Source organism: Pezoporus flaviventris, unplaced genomic scaffold, assembly GCF_033815535.1.
Source record: "Pezoporus flaviventris isolate CSIRO_AGI_PZ_B2104156 unplaced genomic scaffold, CSIRO_AGI_Pfla_v1 ptg000066l, whole genome shotgun sequence".
NCBI classification, from domain to species: domain Eukaryota; kingdom Metazoa; phylum Chordata; class Aves; order Psittaciformes; family Psittacidae; genus Pezoporus; species Pezoporus flaviventris.
This window is the reverse complement of record NW_026892614.1, coordinates 24,652,929-24,664,951: the sequence shown is the minus strand read 5'-3', so window position 1 is coordinate 24,664,951 and position 12,023 is coordinate 24,652,929. Positions and strand designations below refer to the sequence as shown.

Genomic DNA, 12,023 nt, shown 5'->3' with positions numbered 1-12,023 from the left:
GCTATATTTAATTGCCATTAAAAAGAAAAAAAAAAGTTTAGAAATAAGGCTGAAATAATAATAACAGTTTTTCTAGAAATAAGGTTGAGCTCCAGAGGTCTGCTTCAGCACCTAAATTGACACATGGGTTTTAAGTTTTGAAACACAACCCTGCCAAGCTTTGTAAAAGCCTGGCCCAAAATCTGAAGTGACACTGTCCCCCTCTGCTTGGGGAGTGGGGCTACGAGCCCCTGCCTGAATTTGGAGAAAATGCTTTTGTCCAGAGCTGGGTCAAGAAGTCAGACTTTATCCATTCCCTGACATGGCACCAAAGGGAAAGGACTTAATTCTGCCTCTCCCTGGTATCTTTCTGTGTCTCCTCAGAAGTATTCAGGAAGAGCAAATATTCTTGCTAGGCCAGAGGACCAGAGACCCACAGCAGACCCTGCTGCACAAGGCAGCACCATTGACCTCCCAGCCCTGAAAGGGTTGGTGCTGAATTGAGGGACTGGCCTCACAGCCCTTCAGGAGAAACCTTCAGGGCGGGCACCCAAGAGATTTTGCCTATTCTCAGTTTTAGAAGGGACCAAAGCTGTCCATGTTTTAACAAGCTTGGGCAGGGATGAATTGAGTTTGCTGTCTCTAGGGTGGGAAATGGATGCCATCTCACACCACACCCCGTGGTACATTCTGAAGGAATTTGTAAGTGTTCTCTATAGGAGATCATTTCACCCAGAAATCCCTCATAATTATAATTTATTTTGAAAGGAGAGGAGTGATTTCATTTAAATGCTTTCCTGCCCCAGGAAAAAAAAATGAGCAAGTGGTCAAGTAACTGAGGGTATTTCAATATACTTCTTCAAAGAGCAGACAAAACGTGAAGATCCTTTGAGGATACATAACACCATTATAGGATTAGCTGCTGTCAGTGGGAGATGCCTCTCTCAGTGGTATAACTTCTGTGTAATTATATATTTCTTTATTACCTAGCCATTAAATGAATACACTTGATGAGAAAATAAACCATGTAGCACATAATGATACAAGAAAACCAATCTAAAAATGTATAAGAAATTATGAACTTTGTCCAAACCTTCCTAATGCAATTCATTACAGCTCTTCATTATAGTTGATAATTTTCAAGAGTAATATTTCATTTTTAAATGCAGGTTTTGACTTTTTGTCAAATACCTGGCATACAAACTCAGCTGAGAAGGAACAGTACTGTGGGATCATTTTTTAAAGTCTTCAACTGTGTTGGGGGAGTATCTGGCTCAGGGAACAAAGGACAAAAAGAGACGGGTGTAGATGGGAAGACAAATACCACTTTGAGTCTGGCAGATGTTGCCATTAAAGAAATCCAGCTGTAGCATACCGGAAACAAAGTTCAGAAATCCCGTGCCTAAGACTTAGTTTGAATTTGTCACTTGGAGCCTGCACAAGCCTACCAAGGGAGGACTCTGTCTGTGTAAGCCCCACAGTACAGAGTCAGTGGTCCTAAATGTAGTTATGGATTTTGGAGCATCCTGCTTTGCTTCCAGACTGGGGGACAGCAATGTTATCCTCAGGGAGGCTGTGGGAGCTGAGAGGGACTGACTCACACCAGGCAGGGATGAGCAGCAGCTCTCCTCCCCTGAGCACTGGAGAACATCAGCCACAGCTATTTACTTGGGTAATGCTGTTGAGGGGACATCATTTCCTCTTCCTTTGCTTGGGCAGCCATACATTAACTCACACTTCTCTGCTGGTATTCTCCACAGACTTTAATTAGACTTCATACCCAAAATACACAGGTTCTGTTGAAGCATGCAATTGGGAAAAATACACCTTGGGTTTCACCATACTGTGAAGGATGCTTTTAAACAAGTTCAGTTCCAAATCTCTCTTAGAGAGCGTACACTTTTGTAAGGATTAGGGCTATGAAGAAGGTTCTAGGAATTTTTTTAAATTATTATTATTTTGAAAAAGACTACCATGCATGTTCGGAAGCTTACATCAAAGTGGCTTCATTAGCACAGTTATAATCCTGTCATCTAATGCTAACTGCTTTTTATGAACCTCTGTGGGGTTTCTGAACCAATCTGATCAGACACTTAGTGATTTACATTCAGGAATTTAAAACCAAGATGGTGCGACAGTGCAGAATGAGGACAGGCATATATTACCTCAGCAGAGTTGGCCGAATCCTGGACACCAGCAAATCCATGTCCTTCGGCTGAATCAAAAATCTATTAAAAATATTACAGATGAATAAATAGGTTTCCTGTGTTAATTCTTTGAAAAAATAAAAACAAAATTAATACTTACCTATCAACCTGTTAAACCCTGGAGATACTTTTGAATTTTTTATCATTTTATTCTGACTGGAAGGAGTATTAAAGAAATCTAAAACTTCCTCTATAAAGAAAATTTAAGTGAGTGCTCTCTTTCAGGCTCCATGCACTCTCACATTTAAATATGTATAAAAGCATCAATGTCCTTAGTTTTTTCCTATTTACTTTTCATCAATAAGACTGAAGTCATTTACCTTCAAATCATGTACTATGATGGAAGTAACAGTTTCACCCTTTGGGATCCTGTTAGGTACAGCTACAAATCCCATAATGATATAAAGGGACTATTTCAAATAATTGTTGCTTTTTTCTAAAACTTCTTACCCTATAGTTTTTCATCTCTTCTAACCAAGCATTTAGCTCGACACTATTGATGGTAACTTTTAGCTTAGCTTTAAAGGCATACTTGACCCAAAACCTGCACTATGAAGTAATAAAAATAGCTGACTACCATGTCTGCTTTGAAAGTGCTGAAAGCAGAAACTGAGACTTACGTTCCCCATCTGTTTTGAAAGCTTAACTGCTTGTATCTTCCAAGGGTTTTAGGCTTATTAATGGCATTTTAAAAGATCCATAAATAGCTATGGATACAATCAGATATTTTGATGATAAGGGTTGTATAAATGCATGGATAGACCTATACAATTTATCGGGACAATACCAAACTTATATATGAGGTTTTTTTCTTTTCTTCTTTTTTGGTACTAGCAAAAACCTTTTGGATAATCCACGACAACAACGAACTCTCTCTCTTAAAATTTCATATGAAATCCTGTTTCTGCCAATGCAAATAAAGAGCACCACTTCTGAACTTCCTCTTCCTTGTCTCATCCACAGATATAAAGTATTTTATTGTTTATGATTCCTCAAAACAATTTAGCATTTAGATACAAGAAAGCAGATAAGCATTTAAGAAACTGAGGATAATGTGAGCCTAGACATCCCCCATCTGCTACAGTGCAGTTTTATTAACTGATTTGTAAAAGACTCATTAATGTTTACAAAAGCCTCCCAGCACAGAATCTCTGAACCTCTTCTTATTAATACCATAAAATTAAACTTAAGATAAAATTAAAGACTTCTCTGACACAATAATGCTCAAGAATATACCAACTAAGTTTGAAGCCAGGGTACAACAGATTAAAACATACCAGCTCCTGTCAAATGAAATTTAATTAAATACAAGAAAGCAAGAGATTTTTAACCTATTGTTTGACACAGACATCACAGCACAATGAGCAGAGAAGCGAGCTCCACTTCTCTGCTTAACCCAGTTTCCCAGTGGGCTGAAAGAGACAAGAAGAAAGGCAGCCTCAGGCCTATTCTGATTTTGCTATACAATTATGTGCAAATACACAAGTCTGAGCAAGGATGTGACTCCGTTTTCAGCTACCTCCTTAGGTTTATGGGTCAGTTTTCAAGAAATGCCCTTAAAAATTCCTTACATTTCCTTAATTTTACTGTTTGATAAAAAAAAAAGAAAAAAAGGCAGGAACTCAGCTCATGGATTAAAAATGAACATGCTTTTGGGCCAGCTGGTTGCAAGGTTTGGAATAAGTAGAGTGAGGACATGCCAAGGACACCTTCATCTGTGCCATGGCTCCCTCCTCCATGCTTGGAAAAGTGCTGGGTGGGCAGCAGGCGCCTCCTCTCCTTGCCATGGATATAAGATTCCCTATTCCCAAGCTCTGCAGAATCCCCTTCATGGACTATAAAGCATATGGGAAGATGTATTGCCCAGTTAAGACAGTGTGAGGTATCAGCTCTGCTGGGAACAGATCTAAGGGGCGTAACATTCTCAGCAGAGAAATAAAGGTGCAGGACTTGCAAAGAACCTCATCTACTGGGGAACATAGGGGAAATGACGTGAAATGGATGGCCTGGACAAAATTTCACCTTCGATTCCTTCTTTCATAAGGCTGACTTGAGTTCTCTTATTCAGTTTCACCATGTTTCTTGATCGGTATGCTAAAATGTGCAACAGTCACCCAAAGAAGCTTAATCCTAGTGTAACATATAGATAAATATTTACCTACTAAAAATAGAAACCACTAGACCAGAAAATCCTGACATGTTATTTCACAACATTAAATCTGTTGCATCAGCTCTGGGACTACTGCAGTATATGCGCAGATAGGCTTGCTTAAATATCCCACAAGCAGATTACCAGACATGCAGAAACAGCCAATTTTCAAGCACTGATCATAGATTTCTTGACTAATAAAATCAAAATGCAAGGGCCAGGGAACAATAGGAACATAGTCATTTAATGAACAATGCACATGATACTGCTTTGTGGGAGAAACAGCAGGGGCTGGTGAAAGCAGTAATGTCCTGAGTGTGGGTGCACCAATATACGTTCTGCCTCCCCATCAAAGGATTGTCTCTGTTGTAATTTACCTTTTTTTTTTTTTTTTGCCCCCATGAAGAAGGCAGCAAACTTTTGTTCCACATTTAACTGTGGTTTTATTGAGAAAATGCAGACTCCTGAAGTGCAAGGTTTACACCACATGCATGCACGGGGCATTAATTTCACAGGGAGAAAGAAACCATGCGAGGGGCTGTCATTTCATTACCAATGCAGCCCTTCAGTGGGGGGCACATGAGCCCAGCCCCTCTCCCTGTGGCCAGCCTGATCAAAACTGCACCAAGCCTTCATCTGGCATAAAATGGCATGGCTTTATTTGTATACACTTACAGCTGGCCTCCTGCATGACAGCAATCTACTCTTGCTGGCTAAAATGTTTCTCCAAGCAGCGTGTGTTGAGAGGCCATACCAAAACTGATGTCTTTGCAGCTGTATCTTTGGTTTCTTCCTTGAAGACTCACTTGTGTTACTCTATATTACATTGCAATAGTACCTTCAGAGTCTCAATCCTAAACCAGCATACACTGTGTTAAGGACTGTGCGTACAGGCTATCTCCAAAGAATCTCTGCTTCCAAACAGTTTGCAATGTGCCAGAAGACAGGTTTTCTTACAAATTCAAACCTGATGGTCTTGTGCTGCTGCTAATAGACTAAGCCACTGGGCCAAACCTCTCATTCACTATAATCTTATTTATCACAAAGGAACACAAAATTAGATATACATTCTTCTCAATTGGATGCTTCCATTGCAAATCTGCCATGTGTACTGAAACTCCGAACACAGGTTTGAGGGACAGACATCTCCTACGCCATGCAGCAACAGCATTTTGTGGGATGAGCTCCAGCATAAAAAAAAACAACAAAACAATTCTATGCTATCCACAGCAAACAAGATCTACCTGAGTTATAGAAGGTCGCTTCTCTTTTCCTTTTCTTGCCAATGTGTCCAGTCCTTTTAGCGAAGAAAATAAACCCTTCTTATTTCGGACCCTTTGTGACAGGGATAGGGTACGTTTCCTGAGAGCAGCTTCATCCCTGGAGCAGACCTATTTAAACATAGAAACAAGCCTTTCTATATCACTTTCAGAACAGCAAAATACTGGCAGTTATTTCAGCATGAGACATCAAATGAGAGTTACTTCAGTTCATCCCAATGTAACATCCCAAAGTGCAAGGACAAAACTTTAAACTTTCAGCAGTGATGCTTATTTTGGTATTCTAACAGTGTGATAGTCCAATTTTTTTGTCATGAGGTGAAATTAGAGGGTCATAAGAAGGGAGGAACTGAGAAAATATTGCATTCTACAACAAAAGAAGTTAATGAAAAGGTTCTGAAGAAGAATGAGAACCTATCATTCAAATATGAAATTATTAGAGGAAGAAAGACTCTAAAAATTGCCAGAGATAAATGTTTGATGGCATGAAGTTATTAAGAAGCAATGACACAAACCACACAGATAAAACCAGTGGCAGACAGAAACACATTCCGAGATAGTGGTAGTCCTGACTTCTCATGCAGCAAATGTGGCCCATCCCTCTCTGCCAAGATCAGCCTCACAACCCTGCCAAGGCTAAACAGCAGAGGTGAACCTGCTGTTGCTGTACTTCCCTTGAAGCCAACAGGCCGACAACTCACAGCAGCTGAGGATCTCCCTCATTCTTCTTTGTAAACACAGCCCACAGTTCTTAAAAAGTGATTTATAATTTTGGATTGTCTCTACTTCCAGTCTTCTAAAAATACTTCCTCTTCAGGAGGGTATTCAGACTGTTTCTGAAAAATGGAGCCATCTGGGACCTCCAAAATAAGCCAGCTCAAGATCAGCTGGACTTTTGGAAATTTCAGCATTAACCACTTTAATTGCCTTAGTTCCTACAGACTGTAAACTCTTCACTCAGTGCAGGTGAAATCACAGTGACACCACTTCAACACAATGATTCATTTACATCTGCAGAATATTTTGGTTTGTCTCTTTTTTTTTTTTTTTTTTTTTTGGCATAGGTCAGGAGTACCCAATTTTGGAGTCCTCGGGGACCAAATACAGTCATAGCCAAAGTCTGTTTCTGGAAGACAACATATTTGCAGTCAAGGGATAGGCAGAAAGGGTGAGAAGGGAACAGGACTGTCTACGCAATGCATGAGGCTGCAACCATGTATTATCCTAGCACAGTTCCACATCTAAGTACAATACTAACAAAGACTTTGTGCAACTCACGCATGAAAAGAGCATTTAGACTTACCAATGCATGGAAGGATGAGACAGAGAAAATGCCGAGCCGTCCCAGTGCCAATTTTGAAGGACGACTGGCAGCAGCCAAAAGGCTCTTTGGGTTTGGGAGCTCCCCACCTTGCAAACTGGCTAGGTAACATCGCATTCGGAAAAGGTCCATGTTAAATTTTTCCAGGTTCTGTTCCCACTGCTGGATCTGTTTAGGTATAAAAAGGGACAATTAAAAGGGGAAAAATGTCTCTGCGGGCTGCACTGAAAATTCAAGCTCTTCCCCAAACCCATAGTAAATTACTTTCATCTGGTAGCCTATGGATTAGATTAGTTATTCCCTGCCAAGACACATTCAGTCATATTGTGTTACATTAACCCAAAAGACGGCTTGAAATAAAACAAAGCTGGTGGTCTTAAATGCATACTGACAAGATGAACATACCATGAACTTTGGGTAGTTTGATAGTCACAAAAGCAGTTACATAAAAACAACCCTGTGGTTCATGAAGGCTTTTTTTGTTGTTGTTTCTCCACTTCTCCCTCTCTCCCTTTTGGAGATTAATTTTGTTTCCTTCATTTTTACGAGCTTAGATTGTACAGCTGGCTGGCTGAAAGCAAAGCAGCATAGCTACACCAATACACTGGGCAAAATGAAGTAACACTGATAGGTCTCACTCACAATTTACTACCGTCCTATGGCCTTGCTATCTGTGAACAAGAGACAATCCTGCCAACACAAGCATGTGTGGTTCTTTGTCTGACTAATAGGTTAAAACATGCTTATGTTCAGGCAAACTGCAAATACGAGCTATATTTACACCCGACACAAACCACTGGACCAAAAGCAAGAACGTACGTATACTCTTCATGTAACTTTTAAACATATCTAACACAGGTACAGATGTAACAGACAGCTTAATCCAGTTTCAATGTAAAAATAGGAAAAGGAAAGAGACTTATATATTGCTAGACAGATAAAGTTCTCAATCAAGGCTTAGATGACACATCTTGAGTATCTGTGTACATACACACTCATCTATACAAGCATATATGCTTATGCACTGCACGGAAGTAAAATTTTTCTTTTCATTTCCCCAACTTACAGATTGGTAGTTGCAGCTAAAATTTCCCCTGTGGTGTACAATATCCATTAATAATGATTCATTCAAATAAAAAGGCAGTTGTGTTTAATGGAGTAGGTACATTCACACACAGGAAGGCAGAAAATGCACATCCATTAGGTTAATGTGCACCAAGTTCATGTACTGAAGATAGTAAAAATCCTCTAACAATGCTGATCTTTCAATGTCAGCTCCAATCACTTTTTGTTTGTTCAACCAGTGGTTGAGGGCCGCGGAGAAAGTTCATTATATTTTCTCTAAGGTGCATTGACTTCATACCTTTCCCTGGCACACCCTGCCTGACCCTGTGCACACAGGACATTATCACCCTGCTTTGAGATTAGCCAAGGCTGGGCAAGCACCCTTGTGCCTTAGAAACAAGCTGACACACATAATAAAAATCTCAGGTGAACTATGACCTGCAGGCTCATCTAGAAGCAAAGTCAGTTCAGTTTCCTTATAATTGGGCCAAATATCCTAAGAGCTAAACAAGTATCTTGCTTCTTTCAACCATGAAGTGAGCAATAAAAGGGCAAAAAAAGCCCTGTTAACAAAACAGTCCTGAGACTTGTACTACAACTGATAGAAACTTTACCTAGTCTGGCTTTCTTACATGTATGCTCACAAACTGTGGTATCAGTTATGGCTATACTTTTGGAAGTAAGAGGTAATCTTATTAAGCAGGTAGGGTGAAGAAAGGGAAGACAAGATACTATTTTGTACATTTGCAAATGCAAAATTATGATTTACAGTACACTAAAAAAAAGTTTTTCAGGGAATCAATATTAAAAGCAAAAGACAGAATTTACAAAATATTATGAGAGCAATTCCCAAAAGTCCAGCGAAAAAGAACAGACATGTCCACGTTATGAAGATGCCACATCTAATCTCTCACCACAAACATTCAAAACATGCATCTTTGAAAGGATAACAAATTTTTTCTTGGGTTTATTTGATCATTGCCCTTTAGTTTGCTTCCTTTGTGCTCTCAGACAGTCCTCACAGAGTCCATGTTTCTGCTTGCCAGTACTTTACATATGGTACAACTCAAATAGGAGGTTTTGTGATGAGCTCTTTCTCTGTATCAACACTTAACTAGAATGAAAACATGGTTGTCAGCTTTTCACAAAGCCAAAAGCTACAAGCTCAGGTGAAATCTTTCCCTTTGGGATGAAACCTTCATGGGTACAGAGCCAAGCCAACTTTTAATAGCTCAGGAACAGAGCAAGGCTTGTTCTGCATGCTGCTGGAGTGGAGCATCCTGTCCCTGTTGAGCACAAGCTGAACACAGGCATCCATCTGTTTCTGTGGCCTTCTTCAAAATCTCCATTAAACATTGTACTGAGTTGTACTTTAAAATAAAAATAATCTAAAGAAGAGGGAGTGGGGTATAACACAAGGACACTCTGAAGAAATAATTAAATTACTGTGTTTATCAGTCACGCAGGATGCTAGCTAATCAGCTCCAAAAGAATCGGTAATCACAATGTTACATTTAATGGCATTAGCAAAAGCTGTAGGCAGGGAATTTCTGGGATTGTCTTGTAGTCTTATCAAAACCAGGGATGTCTGCAACCAATTGTAGACCACGAAGCAATACCAGCTGCTATTTGTCTAAGCCTTTTAAACTATGATAATTCTTCCTAAAGATTTATATTCTTGAAGAGTAAATGGGGGAAGCACACAAATAAAAAAGCAACAACTTCAAAGCACAGTATGAGCTGATCCATGAAGTTAATTTACAGCCTGCAGACTAGCCACTGCTATCCTTATTCTACTATTGTGTGAGGCAAATCTCCACCCCATGTGGGAGGACTGCCCAAAAGATGCTCAAGGACTTAACTTCATCATGCACAGACAAAACAGCCCTTTCAAAATCTGCTCAAAAGCAAACAAGAAAAAGTGGAGGCACCAGGCAGCCATAAGAGCAAGAATGAGTGACAAAGGCTAACAACAGCGTGAAGTCTGCAAAGAGAAAAGATATACGTCCCAATGTGAGGCACACCGAAACAGCCAAACACACATGAAATGCTCCCCACATGACCTGCTCAGCTGTTGCCTGTACTACCAGCTACAGTACCCAGGGCATCCAAACCCTCCTCTCTCAGTCACTGTTTCAAAACCTCCATGTGAATTTCTAGTAAGAGCATTAAAGGCTTTTCCTAGAGGAAAAGGAGGATGTCATTCTCAGTACAGGCACATGCTAGGCAAGAATTTCTGGGTTTAGTGGCAGCCTGGGAAAGCCTGGGAGAAAAGCAAGGAGGGGCCACCCAAATAAATGTCTTCAGCCTAATAGGAGCCTGGTAAGGTAGAGATGAAAAGGAGGCTGCGGAAGAGAGACAAAGGAGTGAAATGTAGGAAACCTTAAGAATTAGGGTCATTAATTATTTAGCCTGGGCCCCCAGGAAAACTCATGCAAGGAAGCCTCATGCAGGAGCAAGACAGTAATTACATGGGGAGGACTAAGTGAGGGGACAAGCTTTTGCATCAGAAACAGTTTCAAGAATGAGTTGTTTAGAGTTACTATACAAAGGAACATCAGCATGATACTTTCAGCAGTACGTTCATTGTAATGATCATTTTCAGAACATAAATAGCTGATTGTCCTCCAGGTTAATGAAAAAATCTATTCAGACACCAAGAAACAATCGTAAATTAATTACATTTTAAATCTCACAAACAGATGGCATAAAGGAAGATGCTTGAAAGCAGGTGTCTGCTAATTCAATAACCCTGCTAGGTTTTCTACAGGTAAACTGAAGTGGGAGCTTGGGAACAGCAAAGGAGTAAATGCATTCAGACCACACAATACAGATCTGTGGTTTCCAGCAGGCGATATGGAGATCCATAGCTCTTACATGTTATACAGTTCTCTCTGTAGGTGACATTTCTAGTGTCACCTTCACTTGAACTTGCTAACGGTTTGCAGACTCAACAGTGTGGCTCTGGAATGGTCCCTGGCTCCTTGCCCATCTTACACTACAGGGCAAACAGCATCTTTTGAGGGGCTGGGGAAGGACTGTCTCACTCTCAAATACCCGTTTTGTAAAAAAGCAACAGCAGTTCAGTGTAATAAAAGCCAAACCAGTATGTGAACTGTGAAAAGCAGTGCCAGAAATGATGCCGTATCAACTGGAAGTAGCAATACTTCAAGAACCTGGAGGAAGGATGCAAGAAACTTCTGGACAGCTCAGTTAATAACAGAATACCAGTTTTCCACTTGGCACTTATTTAAGGCTGCACAAAAGAAGATGCACAGGAAGGAGGGCCTTCTCTCAGTGCTTAAAAAAAATTGACTGGATTTAGTAACACTTCGTATACCATATAGAAACATGAGCTCCTGGCTGACACAATTCACTATCTATAGCAGTAAAAAATTCAGAATTTTCCCCTAAGCAGTATCATCTTCCCAGATGGAAAGTATCTCTGCAAGCTGATGTAGGGAACTCTATGGATTTAAAAGAAACTTCTGCTGCTGTTTTATATGAACAGCTTTTCAACCACATTACAAACAACACCAAACTGCATTCCAGTCCCTGGTTCTCAGACACAATTCATACTGTTTCCATCTGGATAAATGAGTCACTTGGTTTCTGGGGACAAGAAAAAGATTTTTATTGTCATTACTTCCTAAAGAACACTCAGAGAAGCAAAAACATCACTCTCCCAGATATTCCATTACTTTAAAGGACACGACAGAGATACCATCATAACTTTTAGCTCAAAGAAATAAAAAGGGAACATAATAGAGCTCAATAACAATGATGCACAATTAGCAATACCCTTTAATCTTAATTCTTCCTAGTGACTTAAAAAATTATTAAGAAAATTTCCTGAAATAACAATAGTTTTTTTTTCACAATAAATGTTATTTTTCTGCTTGTTGTGGGAGAACAGCATTTTTATTATTTCTAACCAACACAGGGGAAATCTTATTCCCAATACCACGGACAGCACAAAATTGCACCCACATGTACTCAATTTACATTCTTGTTAATAATCT

The 12,023-nt window shown here is 39.8% G+C and overlaps 1 protein-coding gene across 2 annotated transcripts in view; it reads right to left on the bottom strand.

Moving 5' to 3' along the window:
* TIAM2 (TIAM Rac1 associated GEF 2) overlaps positions 1 to 12,023 on the bottom strand; it is a 134,664-nt gene that overhangs the window by 56,801 nt on the left and 65,840 nt on the right. For both annotated transcript variants that reach the window (XM_061471592.1, XM_061471593.1), the window contains 3 exons: positions 6,919 to 7,104; positions 5,580 to 5,726; positions 2,145 to 2,207 (listed from right to left, as the gene is read on the bottom strand). In XM_061471592.1, coding sequence (XP_061327576.1) covers positions 2,145 to 2,207; positions 5,580 to 5,726; positions 6,919 to 7,104 — 396 coding nt within the window. The remainder of the gene's footprint in view (positions 1 to 2,144; positions 2,208 to 5,579; positions 5,727 to 6,918; positions 7,105 to 12,023) is intronic.